The 12006-nt window shown below is 39.1% G+C and overlaps 1 protein-coding gene across 3 annotated transcripts; it reads left to right on the forward strand.

Moving 5' to 3' along the window:
- The first annotated feature begins 1762 nt into the window (after positions 1 to 1762).
- On the forward strand, positions 1763 to 11941 carry LOC111658903 (FERM domain-containing protein 6). 3 transcript variants are annotated; one of them, XM_023411601.2, is made up of 14 exons: positions 1763 to 1899; positions 4935 to 5127; positions 5274 to 5364; positions 6550 to 6629; positions 6833 to 6909; positions 7049 to 7244; positions 7414 to 7569; positions 8040 to 8105; positions 8563 to 8631; positions 8742 to 8916; positions 9181 to 9465; positions 10105 to 10236; positions 10373 to 10434; positions 10561 to 11941. In XM_023411601.2, exons 2-14 carry the CDS (start codon positions 5050 to 5052, stop codon positions 10849 to 10851), a joined length of 1758 nt encoding a protein of 585 aa, XP_023267369.1. In that variant the 5' UTR covers positions 1763 to 1899; positions 4935 to 5049; the 3' UTR covers positions 10852 to 11941. The 3 variants fall into 3 exon arrangements, with proteins under 3 accessions (XP_023267369.1, XP_023267371.1, XP_023267370.1); XM_023411602.2 differs by lacking the exon at positions 1763 to 1899 and adding an exon at positions 2503 to 2723; XM_023411603.2 differs by lacking the exon at positions 10373 to 10434 and having other exon boundaries at positions 10561 to 10750.
- Positions 11942 to 12006: the final 65 nt, after the last annotated feature.

Genomic DNA, 12006 nt, shown 5'->3' on the forward strand with positions numbered 1-12006 from the left:
ACGCAGAAATATAGACATGCTTATTTATAAAAAAAATTAATTAAATTAAAAAAAAGCACTATTACACCCAGGAGAAACATTTATATATATTTTTTTATTCCAACATGAAAAGAAAAACATACAAGTGGGCCTATCGGGTGCTGATATTCATTACTGCAACAAGGGCCACGATAATGGGTCTTATGGTGTGGTTTGACAGTCAGATGAGGCACACGTGCACTTCAACTACACTAAAAGCTGATGATATTGGAAACAGATGTATCACTAGTTATTAAGTGATGAACTAGAAGCCAATAAAATGGTAATGCACCAACATCTATATTTAAGCTCTATAAGGAGGATGGAACAGGACCAGAAACTACAAAACTACAGCTCGTGTGCAACATATAACACATTTATTTACAAGAAAGTTCACATGACTCAATGCTCGTTCAGAGAAATAAATTGTCCGCCTTTATACTTTAAAATTTGTAATACCAGGGTAGTTATTTCACATCCAGCTTCCTGCGTGGGTCCTTGCCTCCAGCCAGGACCACAGTAGTAGTTGGATATATGGGCTATCAAAGAGAGAAAGGCATATGGAAACATACTTTTCACGTTACCTGCTTTTTCTGTTACACAAAGCCACTCTGTGTTTCATGCCTCCACTCATCCAGAAAGCCAAAAAATAAGGAATAGAGCCAGGTGTAGGTATGGCCAGAAAAAGCTGCAAGGATGCCCTGAGGCAAAAATGAGCTGGTGGGCACCTTTAAACCCCTTCACCTCACAGTGTGTGTGCACAGTGTAAAATATGCTTATGCTGGCTACAGATTTTCCGGTTGGTGATTTTATTTAATGCAAATTAATTTAGGAATATGCACCATGTGTGCACAATATCATCTAAATAAAGGATCACTCTCCAAGTCAAAGCTCAGTTGATATTGTACTTTGTTAGTGCATTTTCCCATACTCCCAAACAAAGTACAATTAGTCAAACCACCACAATTGCCACTTAGTGAACCTGGAGCTTTTGATGTTTGTGGTCCCTCACATTACAGTGACTAATAAAAGCACTACATAATATATAGTAGCTACAATCAGAATATGCAGTCATGTCAAGTCCTCTTGTAATTTACACATTTGCACAGTTGTTGGAAGAATCATTCATAGACTATTCTTTATTCTTGATTATGTTGAATCTAAAAAGACTCAATGCATAGACTAGAATTTGATGCAGTGAAATTATGCTGGCAAGGTGCATTTACGGTTATGGTGTGATCTGCTGTGGCTTATGTGCTCATGATTATTCAAACAACAGGTAATTCAGGACTCAGCAATAGTCCAACAATTCATTAGATGAGATAGAGTTAGATGAGAGAACTGATACCACCTACAAATATGCATTAAAAGATTACTTTCTAAGAAATATCTGATAGTTTTCTTCGCTAGTGACAAGATCTTGATCGGTATCCACACTCGTGTTGCTTGGTCCTCTAATTGGCATGAGATTGTTCTACCAACGCAAAACATCGGGGGGGATATCTGTTAGGTAGTGTATTGAAATAATACGAAGCTTATTTCCCTATATGGATATGGATGTCTAATTCATATCCATTCATACGTGACAAGAACTAAAATAATTATTGACAACAACGTGAAAATAGTATAAACATTTACAACCAATACTCAATCAGAACAGCTCACCCCCACAACTATTCAAAATGGTATGGCCCAATAGTTTGGGCTTCTCTGTGGTGGAAGAAGTTGCAACATGCAATGGAGAAGGGGTGCAAGAGGAGTCCTACTTACTCACTTCTGTCATGTTGTTATTCGGATGAAAAAAGAAGATTGAGTGTCTGAACAAGCTTTGAGAAGACCTGCGTCTGAAGTGTGAACCCCTTCACCTCATTTAATATGATGGTAAGTAACGTATTGCCTTATAGCTAGCTAAATGAGTAGCCAGAATTAGTGATGCACTTGTTGCGTTATGTTACCATCCCATCCAACCACACACACACACAAGCACACACACACACACACACATGTAACCACGACTGGGAGTAAAAAGCATCAGTTTAACTCTAACTCTAAGTTTCTTTGACTTTGTTTCTCTCACTCATAAATATGTGTACTTAAATTTAAACTGACAGAACTAACGGCAACTAGCTCCTTATGTTAAGTATTAAGCGACCGTTTGATAAATTGGTAATAAAATTCGAGATAAACAATGAAAAACTGGAATTTTCAATGCACCTGGATTATTTATAGCAGGGTGTAATTATTTTGTACTCCAGTTCCAAGTTCGTTTAAAGTCTGTTTTTATTCTAGCGTTAAAGAAACCATTGAACCTTGATTATCTGTGTGCCTATCAGGGCTCTGAGTCATCCCTAAGCAAAGCACTGCTCCCCAGGACTGAAAAGCTGGCTCACCCTATTGTTTTCAAGTGGGATGAGTGTAAATGGTATTCCCCTGTTTATTCAGAAACCCCTCCTTTGCTCCCATTCCTTTATGGTTTCAGCAGGCAGTAAGGATCTCTGGCACTTCAGAGAGCTTGCACAGTGCAGAGGGGATGTTGTTTTTCCAACAGCCAGCAGTGTGCTCAGAAGCAGGGATTATAACAGTCTTGGAGGGGAATTATGGCATACAGATGGCTGCTCTCATGTGATGCCAGGTTTCACCCTGGTCAGCAACAAGGGGGATGTCTGAAGACGTCAGCCAGCACTGTTTGGGCTGATAGTAAACAGGTGGGATACAGTTAAGACCAGTGTAGTTTATATAACTGACTGTACTCTGGATTTGTGGTTGAGTAAGGTCGCTCAGGTTTCACCTGCTTTACACCAGCTTTTTGTCTTTGATATGCCATGTACTTTGTAAATAAATTCAATAAGGTAGACTTAAGTTTTCGTTTGTGTTTTTACATCTGAATATCAGGGTGCATTGAAACTTAGCTGTTGTCTATGGTAATGTTTTTCCAACTGAACTCTTAAGTAAATTTATATTGCATTGAAGTTAAGTATGGCAAACTAAATGCTACAAGTGGGAAAAAGTTATGGCAAAACATTGGATTGCAAGTAAAGTTTAGATGCACATATAAAAACAAGCAAAGGAAAAACAAACCACAGGACCAAGACCACCCAAACTCCCATACAAAGCATTTTTTTTTCTCTTTAGAAATCTGTTTCTATTTTTCAGTTGTATTGCTTCATGCATGAATTGCTGACAAATGTCTGCACGCTCTTCTTCCAATGTAGTGTATTACTGTTTGGTTATCATTATATATTCTGTGGAATTGCTTCAGTGACTCATTTATGATTACTGAATTAAAAATATGTCAGTCTGTTGTAGTCTACACTATAAATGCAACGGTATTGATATATTTTTGCAGCATAGCTCACAATATGGTATTAGCCAAACAGAGTAGTTGTAGTAGTAGTGGAGCTACAGCTCTCTCGTTATGGTCATAAGTTATGTTGTAGAAGAACTTTCAAAGTTTAAAAAAGTAGGTAAGGAATTTTTTTTAAATTACACAATTATTATATATACATTGTTAGAGTGAAAAAAATACTTGGATCTGTTTCTCTATTAGCTACAGTGTCAGAGTGAATGTTAAGTATAGTTTGACTCTGTCACAAACAAGTCAGATGTTCAAGCTACAGGAATTTCAGGTTTTTTTGTCTGTTTGCTCTGACACCTGGATGTGAGTGCGGCTGTGTTTCAACATGTCCATAAATCATATTTGGTAAGACAAATGTTATGCTTTCTTAGTCAAGACCATTTGCTCTCACAATGTTTGTATGCTTGCAACACATTTATAATATTTTATTTTATTTTTGATTTATAACAGTGAGATTTGATGCAGCTGGTGCTTTTAAACATATGTTAACATCGTTTCCTTAAATGGCAATACTAATCTCAAGAATTAGATGTAAGACAAGTATGACACTAAGAAACAGCCGTTTGTCCAACTTCTTCCTATGCTTTGTTTACTAAAGTAAAGATTTCGGCTGCTTCAGTTACAAATCTTTTTTTTCTGTCCCTTGTATTATTTTCTTTTTTCTTTTCTTTTTTTTTTTTGCTGGTTTTTGTCCAGAGTGGGATTTAAGGGATTTAGAGTCGGCACGCAGCAGTAATTAACCTGATTAATTGATTCTAAGACGTTAATCAGATGAGCTTCGTACCAGTTGGGGCTTCGGGTCAGTATAGGGGGCAAGTTTCAGGTGAGTCTTGATTTCAAATAGACTGTCCCCCTCTGTCATGGCCATTTGTTTTAGTATGCTCAGCAGAATCTGCAATAATTCAGTTCCTTCAGTTCCTAATTTTGTGTTGCTGTAGATACTGATAGAATAGAAAAGGTATGCACAAGGATTATCTGATTGGTTGTTTCCCAGTTAATGACTATTATTAGGATTACAGTATGATAAGCTCATTTTATTTGCCCAACTATTTCCCTGTTTTCCATTTATACACTATAATGTAGTATTTACCAATGATTTGGGTTAAGATGCTTTTTAAGGTAGACCAGCTTATGTCATTTATGAGCCATGTATCTGATTCATGTGTTGGATGATCCCTCTGGAAGATAATTGTGATGGTAAAACATTTGGCCTGTCACCCCACAGAAGAGACCATCCATGTTGAGTTAATCTTGGTTGTGTGCCAGTGGGAGACGTCCATGTATTTATGTCTGCGTATGGGATTGTTTATGCTGTGACTGATTGACAGTATGCTAATGAAAAATCAATGCATCAATGGCTACATGCTACACAGCGGACCTTTTGACTGATGTGTTCTGATTTGTTGAATTTATTTCTCATTGGTATCGAATCCAACACACGAGTTGATGATCTGTTTATAAATTCCATTCTGTGGTCTTCATCACTCACTTCAAAGTGTTGTTTGGATCATGTTTTTTAATTACTTTGCTTATCTCACTCTGATGTCATCTGTTGTTTTAGATAAAACATGGAAAAGCTGCCTTGGAACAGATAAAAAGTGAGGGATAGAGAAAGCAAGAGAGGACTGGAGCAGTTTAACAGAGAGAGTACTTATCACAGACATTCAGAAGACATTATGTCCACCTCGATAAAGCACGAGAGGACCATTTGTGTTCTCCTCCCCAACAAAGACCAGCTGGACATCACTGTCGGGGTGAGTATTTACTACGACACCAAGAGGTCTTAACAGATGATCAAAGTTCTGTTTATCACTAGAATGTTTTGGCTGCACCACATAGTTTTTGCACATTGTGAATCCATATTGAATACAGCCTCTTTTTATCTTTTCACCTGCTCCAGCCAAAGTCCACAGGGCAGGATGTTTTCAACCGTGTGACAGAGCTCCTTGGAGTCAAAGAGCTGCACTTCTTTGGCCTCACAGTGGTGAGGGGTAAGTTCACTCCTCATTGACCCTTCAGCCTCTGAACCCAAACAGACTGTTCACACTAGAGTACACAGCAATATTGTCAGATAACTGAAAATTATGACCATACAGCAAGCAGTTTTGTTGACTTAACGCATTGAATCAGTCAGATTGTAAACAACAGCATCATGTTTGGATTATGACAACACTTTACAGCAGGGCTTTGCAGTGCCACTCTTTTGGTGTCACTTGTTTGCGTAATATCGTGGAAAATATTTTCTGCCGAAAGGCTATTTCACTAAAACCAAAAAAGAATTTCAGTCTGCCCTCCAAGTCTGCATAATTGAATGGTGTAATCCACTTACTTTTTTTGTTTCATTGTGTTCCTGATCTCTTTCCCTGTACAAATACGTTGAAATGCCTTGGTAATCTTGTGTGGCTCACCAGTTGAACAAGCAGCCTTTTGTTTTTGTGGTGTTGGTTCAGCGATCACTTAGGCCTGGATTCCTGCAATATTAACTTCATTAAGCCTGGAATGCACCCTTGCATTCCTCCTCTTCACTGAGGGGAGGGATGGATTGATGATGGGAAGAGCACGGTGGGAGTGGAGGGGAAAGAGATAGGGGGGCTTGTCATGACACAGGCAGCCTTACTCAACTCTTACTCAAAGGTCTCGGTGAAGGATGAGAGGTAAAGGAGTTGGAATGAGTCAGGGTGGGACTGAGACAGGGTGAAAGGGGAGATGGATGGTTAAAGGAATGAGTTGTGAAACGGCTCAGTGAACATGATTGCCCAAAGTTGAACAAAAGAGATAAGGTGAATCAAATAGAAAATGCCCATGTCATGACTCATAGGACCAGGCTGAAAGTGATACAACATCCTCATTGTGAACACAGGTCATGAACAACTCCTTAGCCTCTCTACTGAAATATAATTTGAATAAGTTTATCAATTAAACAACATTAACACTGGTTGTATTCTGGGGATTGAAGGATAGATGATGGTAAAATATCAAGATTAGAGCTGTGTTGGGTAGCATTAACATTAGCATTGTTGTCATTAGTACCCTCATTCACAAACGGAAGAACAACGGCTTTTTTCTTTTACCCTAATGAATCCCATTGTTTGGCAAATTTTACGCTTGGTTACATTATTGTTTTGTTTGCTCGCTAACTGTCTGCTTGTTTCCTGATGTTTTTTTCTCTCTTCTAGATAATGAGCACATATTTTTAGATATGGAGGAGAAACTGACTAAGTACTTTCCTAAGGAATGGAAGTCAGATTCAGGAAAGGTAAGAGCTTGTTCTGAACTGTAGCAAATTGTGATTGTGTGAATCAGACGCATTTTGTTGTGACCCACTCTCGAAACTATTATACATGTCAGTTAATTTGGAGGCACAGTTCAGTGGCCTACATGCCACAACTTTGCGTTTAGCATGACAAAAAGATGTTAACACACACAGGCCTACTCTAACACATCTCTTTCTACACACAGGCAATACAGAAGAGACCTTTGCCTCTAGTGCTCTGCCTCAAAGTGCAGTACTACATAGAGAACGGCAGACTCCTTTGGTATGTCCCTCCTATATATGTTCTATATACATTTTCCTCACCACTGTTTTTCATCCATCTGTGTCCCCTCTCTGACATCTTTTTACCCCTCCGCCCACCTACCCTTGTTTTTCTTTTTCTTTTTTATTTGTGTTACCAGTGAACGAAAGTCACGACATCTATACTACTCTGATGTGCGTGAGCGTGTGCTTCGCTCTGAATGTCGCCAGCAAGAGGAGGTGTACTTCCAGCTGGCAGGTTACGCCTTGCAGGCTGACCTCGGTGACCACCCGCCGGCCAGAGAGTATACGGAGATCACCCCTTACTTTGAACCCAAGGATTACTTTCCCCCTTGGGTAGGTGTTACCATGTGGCAGCAGCTTTTAAAAACACTTTGAATCTAATGATTAGATGTTAGTTTAAAATTTGAATAAAATTGTCTCCACTTGATTTTAATATTTTAATATTTTGAGGTTATGTTATGATCTCTGCCTTATACATGTCTGTCCCTTGTTCTTTGTGTAGATTGTAGCTAAGCGTGGAGTGGACTACCTCCTCTGCCATGGGCCCAAAGTGCATCAGGAGCTGTGGGGCTTGTCTACGCGTGATGCCATCCTGCTCTTCATCAGGGAGTCAAGTCGACTGGAGGATGTACCTGTCTTGTTTTACAGACTGCAAAAGGTCAATTTAGTATTTCAGTGTCATCAAATGAAACCAGCTGCTTGATTTGAGTATTTGTAGCACACATCATACTGCAGGGTGTGTTTTATGTATAATTAAAATGAAAAATGATTTTTTATTGTAACCTATGGCTATTTTCAAACATACTTCTTCCCTCTGACTGAAATTCTAACACAAATGCAGTTAGTTTGGCTTGATTTGAGCTGTGCTGTACAAATAACTATGGGGCAGTTATGTAACCGTCCATCTATGCCAGTTTATTGTCCTCCCTATTTCAAACTCATTCATCTACCGGGTGATTTTTTTGAAATTTTGCCCATCTATTGCGTAATGGGTTATCACTTTAAATTTGTTGTTAGCAGCAGCTCAGTGTGTTTCCCAATGAACTGGAGAGAGGCTTAGCTGTGAAATAGCTATCTTATCTGAGCCGCTCAGATGCCTCTCTGACATCTCATCATTCATTTGTCCAGGACAAAAAGGAGGAGAGAGGAACAGCATTGCTCGGTCTGACCCTGCGAGGAATGCAGGTTTATCAGGTGCGTGCATGTGTGAGTGTGTTGTTAATGCATAGTAGGTACGTCACAAGAGTGAATCTGCGTTTGCTCAAAGATTCAGTCTTTGTATCTATAGTCTTATAAAACCTCTGACTAGACGTGTGAGGAATGTGTGGGATTGCCACCAACAGCAGTGCATGAGGAGATAGGAGCCGTCTGCCATGCCAGTCAGTTGTTTGATCTGTCCATCAGGGGCCATCTGGGGGGGATTAGGGCTCCAGGCCTGGCTGATTAAAGAGCCAACAGACCGTGAGATACCTTGAGAATCCCTTAGCCTCTTCGCCAAGACCAGATGGATCCTGTGAACAAAAAGACAGTTGATTATTGATCACTAATTTAAAATAATATCTAGAAATCTGTTATGCTTTTGCAAACACAAAAGCTCACAAGCATTTTAGGTATTTCTTTTTAATTATGTGTGTGTGTTTTGTAATCATAGGAGGTGAACAACATGCGACAGCTGCTGTATGACTTCCCCTGGTCAAATGTGGGACGTCTCACCTTCCTGGTATACACACTGCGCTCTTCTTCATTCACTGTTAAGATTAGTTGGAGTCATTGTAATTATCTAATGCACATTAGCTTTGTAAACTATGTATGACATGTTGTCCCATTCAGGGTAAGAAATTCGAGATCCAGCCAGATGGCTTGCCGTCAGCTAGGAAGCTGGTTTACTACACCGGATCATCGTTCCGCTCTCGCCACCTCCTCCTGCACCTGAGCAGCAGCCATCGCCTCTACCTCAGCCTCCAGCCTGCCCTCAAACACCTACGCCAGCTGGAGGAGAGTGAAGGTAGGGTAGAGTACAATATTAGTGTCACTGATAATTACAGTCTGGCTGCAGCCCACTTGTAATCAACAGAACACACCAGTAACAACTGCAAGTTAAACGGAAAGTCACTTCTTTTTTTTGTTACACAAAGAATCAAACAGGTTCTTGTTCAGTAATCACATTTGAAGCACTGTAGTTTAAAAGTATGATATTTTGTATTTCTGAACTTCATTTGGAAAAAAAAACTCAATATTGATCTTGAGTTCTCTATTCTTCTCCTTTTAGAGAAAAAGCGTTACAGAGAGTCATACATCAGTGATGACCTGGACTTGGACCCCCCAGGCAGTGAGAGCAGCCCTGGTCTGTCTCGACATTCGACCAGCAGCTCTGGGATCGAAGCCGATGCCCGCCAGCACAGCATCTCCACAGAGATGGCCTCCATGGACGAGGAAGGTCAGCAGCAAGGAGAGAAGTGTTTCAGTTCAGCAGCCAGCCGTGGCAGCTCCTGTACCTCTGGGTTTGACGCAGGCAGTAAGGCTCGAATAGAAGATGAGGACTGGCAAGAAGAAGGTGAGAGCATTTTTATATTGAAAGATTTGTACAGGAAATTTTATCCATCTCTGCATATTTTTTTGAGTAAACTGATGCTTCATAGGTTGAATGAAATAGACATAAAAGCAGCTGTGTGTAATGCTGATCTTGTGTTCACCTTTGCGGTTTTCTTTTTGGGTGTTATGGTTTACTGGTGCTATGTTGAGAGGTTAACGATGTTACTGTTCTCATCACCTGCCTTCACCCTTACGCTTAACTAAGGTATACTTGGCAGTATGTCTCAAAGATACATGTTGATAAATGAACCACAAGACTGTGGAATGTTGATTATTAATATATGTATATAAATATATGTAATATATAGTATTAACCTCAAATAAAGCATGTTAGTATTATTTGTGCTTCCCTGAGACATCAGTTTGATCTGTGCAGGTGTGTTTAGCAGTTCCATACATTTGGAAAATGTGCTGTTTCCCACAGTGCTTCATCAGATTAAACACTATGCCAAACATGTCGCTCAAAGACGATGTAATGTCATTATTCCACATTTTATGCCTCATCTGCTCTTAAATGCATTTATGGCTTTGGTAGATGAGGGTTATTTTTTATTTTACATTTTATGTTTTTAATAATCATTTCTAAAACTCTTCTCTTTAGAGCTTAAAATCAATGTTGGAAGTCCAAAGGATGTTCTTGTGGATGATCCTGATGAGATGTTCCAGTTGGCTGATCTTCTTGAAGGGGTGTCAGTGGATTGTGCAGAACTCTCCTTAGACACTCATTCAACAGGTATAAATCATCGGATTTTTGACCTACAGGGTATTTTGTCACCACTATTTTTATTTGTTCTCACCACATCAGTGAAACCCATTTTTTGTATTCTCAAATTCTCTGTCAAAATTTACCAATAAAATCTTGTGTACAGAAAACAACACATCTCCTCCAGACAGTGATGAATATCTTGTGAACAAAGATTTGTTAAAACAGGTTTGTCATACCTCTTCTGTTTCTTGCCTTCTTTTTCTTAACTTACTGTGGATTACTCTGTATTTTCTTTTATCTTATCCTTTGTCTTCTCTTACCTTTTTTCTTCACCTCCTATCTCTATTCAAGATGCTGAACTCGAGGGCACATGTGTGTGTGGATCGGCACAGCCACAGTCTAGATGATGTCCGTCTCTTCCCACCTACAGCACCCCTTGGGATGACACTGCCACCTGATTCCTCCCACAGCTATACCTTTGGGCTCCCAGATATCTCAACAAACCCAAAGACCCCTGTTGATCACAGTTATTACCCCCTTTTGCACTGCCAAGGCAAACCTTCATTCTATGGCCGCAGGTCTACCAACAGCCTCTCCTTGGACATGTTAGGTGATGAACAGTTCCTGGAATTCATACTTTAAATACGTCAAGTGTTAATGTTCACAAATGCACCGGTTCTCCTTCATTTATGGCACAACCTCACTCATAGGTTGCCAACACATGAATGTCTGTGTTTTCTATGTGATGATGATGACAACGAGGGATGTGTGTGCGTCAAATTGCAGAGAGACGTTACTAAAAATGACGGGACCCCCCTCATTTCTCTTAGAAAAGCTGTGGATTAGATGACAGATCTAATTCAGCAACATTTCAATCTTAAACAGAGCATATTTATTAATGTTGTATTATGTGTACACAATACTTGCACTATTTTATTGCATTTCATCGCCTTTGAGCAAAAATGTTTCTAATCGATTTTATTGTCTTTTGTCAAGCTGATGCTGTTAAAGACTTCTCTGAAATGTCTGTTTAGGTTTATGTTGAGAGCATAACATTTGACTGTAACAGATGTTTTGAAATTTTAAGGCAATGCAGTCATGTGCTGTGTTGACATTCATAAGATGGGACTTATGTTCCTTGCCATAACCCTATTTTTTTATGTAAACACTTATATTTCTGTTTTATCTCCAGAAGCCATGGTGCTAATGTTTGTGCTCCTTTACTTTTTTTAAAATCATATTTTATAATGTACTCTATTTTTGTATAGTGTGCTCTGTCACAGCAATGTAGCTGCCGGTGTGGAAAAGTGAACCTCCTTACAGTTGGTAATGCATTCATCCAAAGCTTCGCCATTCTATACTCTACTCCTGCTTTTGTAATTACAACATAAAAGTATTATTTGTAAAGCACTATTTCTGTAACCAGTAAGTGTGTAATGAATCTGCAGTATTTTTGTATTATGTAACCCCAAACAAAGAGCCTTTCTGTCAGTTTTTTCTGGCATTATTTTCACTGTTTTGTAAATGAAAATTAGTATGCAAAAGAACTGATGTCTTTAGCCAATGTGAGCTCACTGGAAAAGAATGTCAGTCCTTAAATACAGAGGAACTTTCACTCAATGCCAATAGTGTATGAAGTGAGTTTAAAATCACAATACTGAACAATTCATTTTTATCTAAAGTGCTGTTTTTTTTTTTATCATAGTGAAAATAAATTCTTAATTCCATTAAATAGCTGTTTGGTAATAATTTGATAACAGTTGACATCGACGGTATGTTGTATTATTCCTTCATCTC

This window comes from Seriola lalandi, unplaced genomic scaffold (genome assembly GCF_002814215.2).
Source record: "Seriola lalandi dorsalis isolate HSWRI2012SDOR001 ecotype SW California unplaced genomic scaffold, Sedor1 jcf7180002054470, whole genome shotgun sequence".
NCBI classification, from domain to species: Eukaryota; Metazoa; Chordata; class Actinopteri; order Carangiformes; family Carangidae; genus Seriola; species Seriola lalandi.

What these genes read in the sequence shown, in the direction of transcription:
- LOC111658903 (XM_023411601.2), top strand. Translation starts at nt 5,050, where the DNA reads ATGTCCACCTCGATAAAGCACGAGAGGACCATTTGTGTTCTCCTCCCC. An exon ending in CTTAGACACTCATTCAACAG is followed by an intron (nt 10,237 to 10,372) that starts GTATAAATCATC and finishes TCTTGTGTACAG; the next exon opens with AAAACAACACATCTCCTCCA. An exon ending in ACAAAGATTTGTTAAAACAG is followed by an intron (nt 10,435 to 10,560) that starts GTTTGTCATACC and finishes TCTCTATTCAAG; the next exon opens with ATGCTGAACTCGAGGGCACA.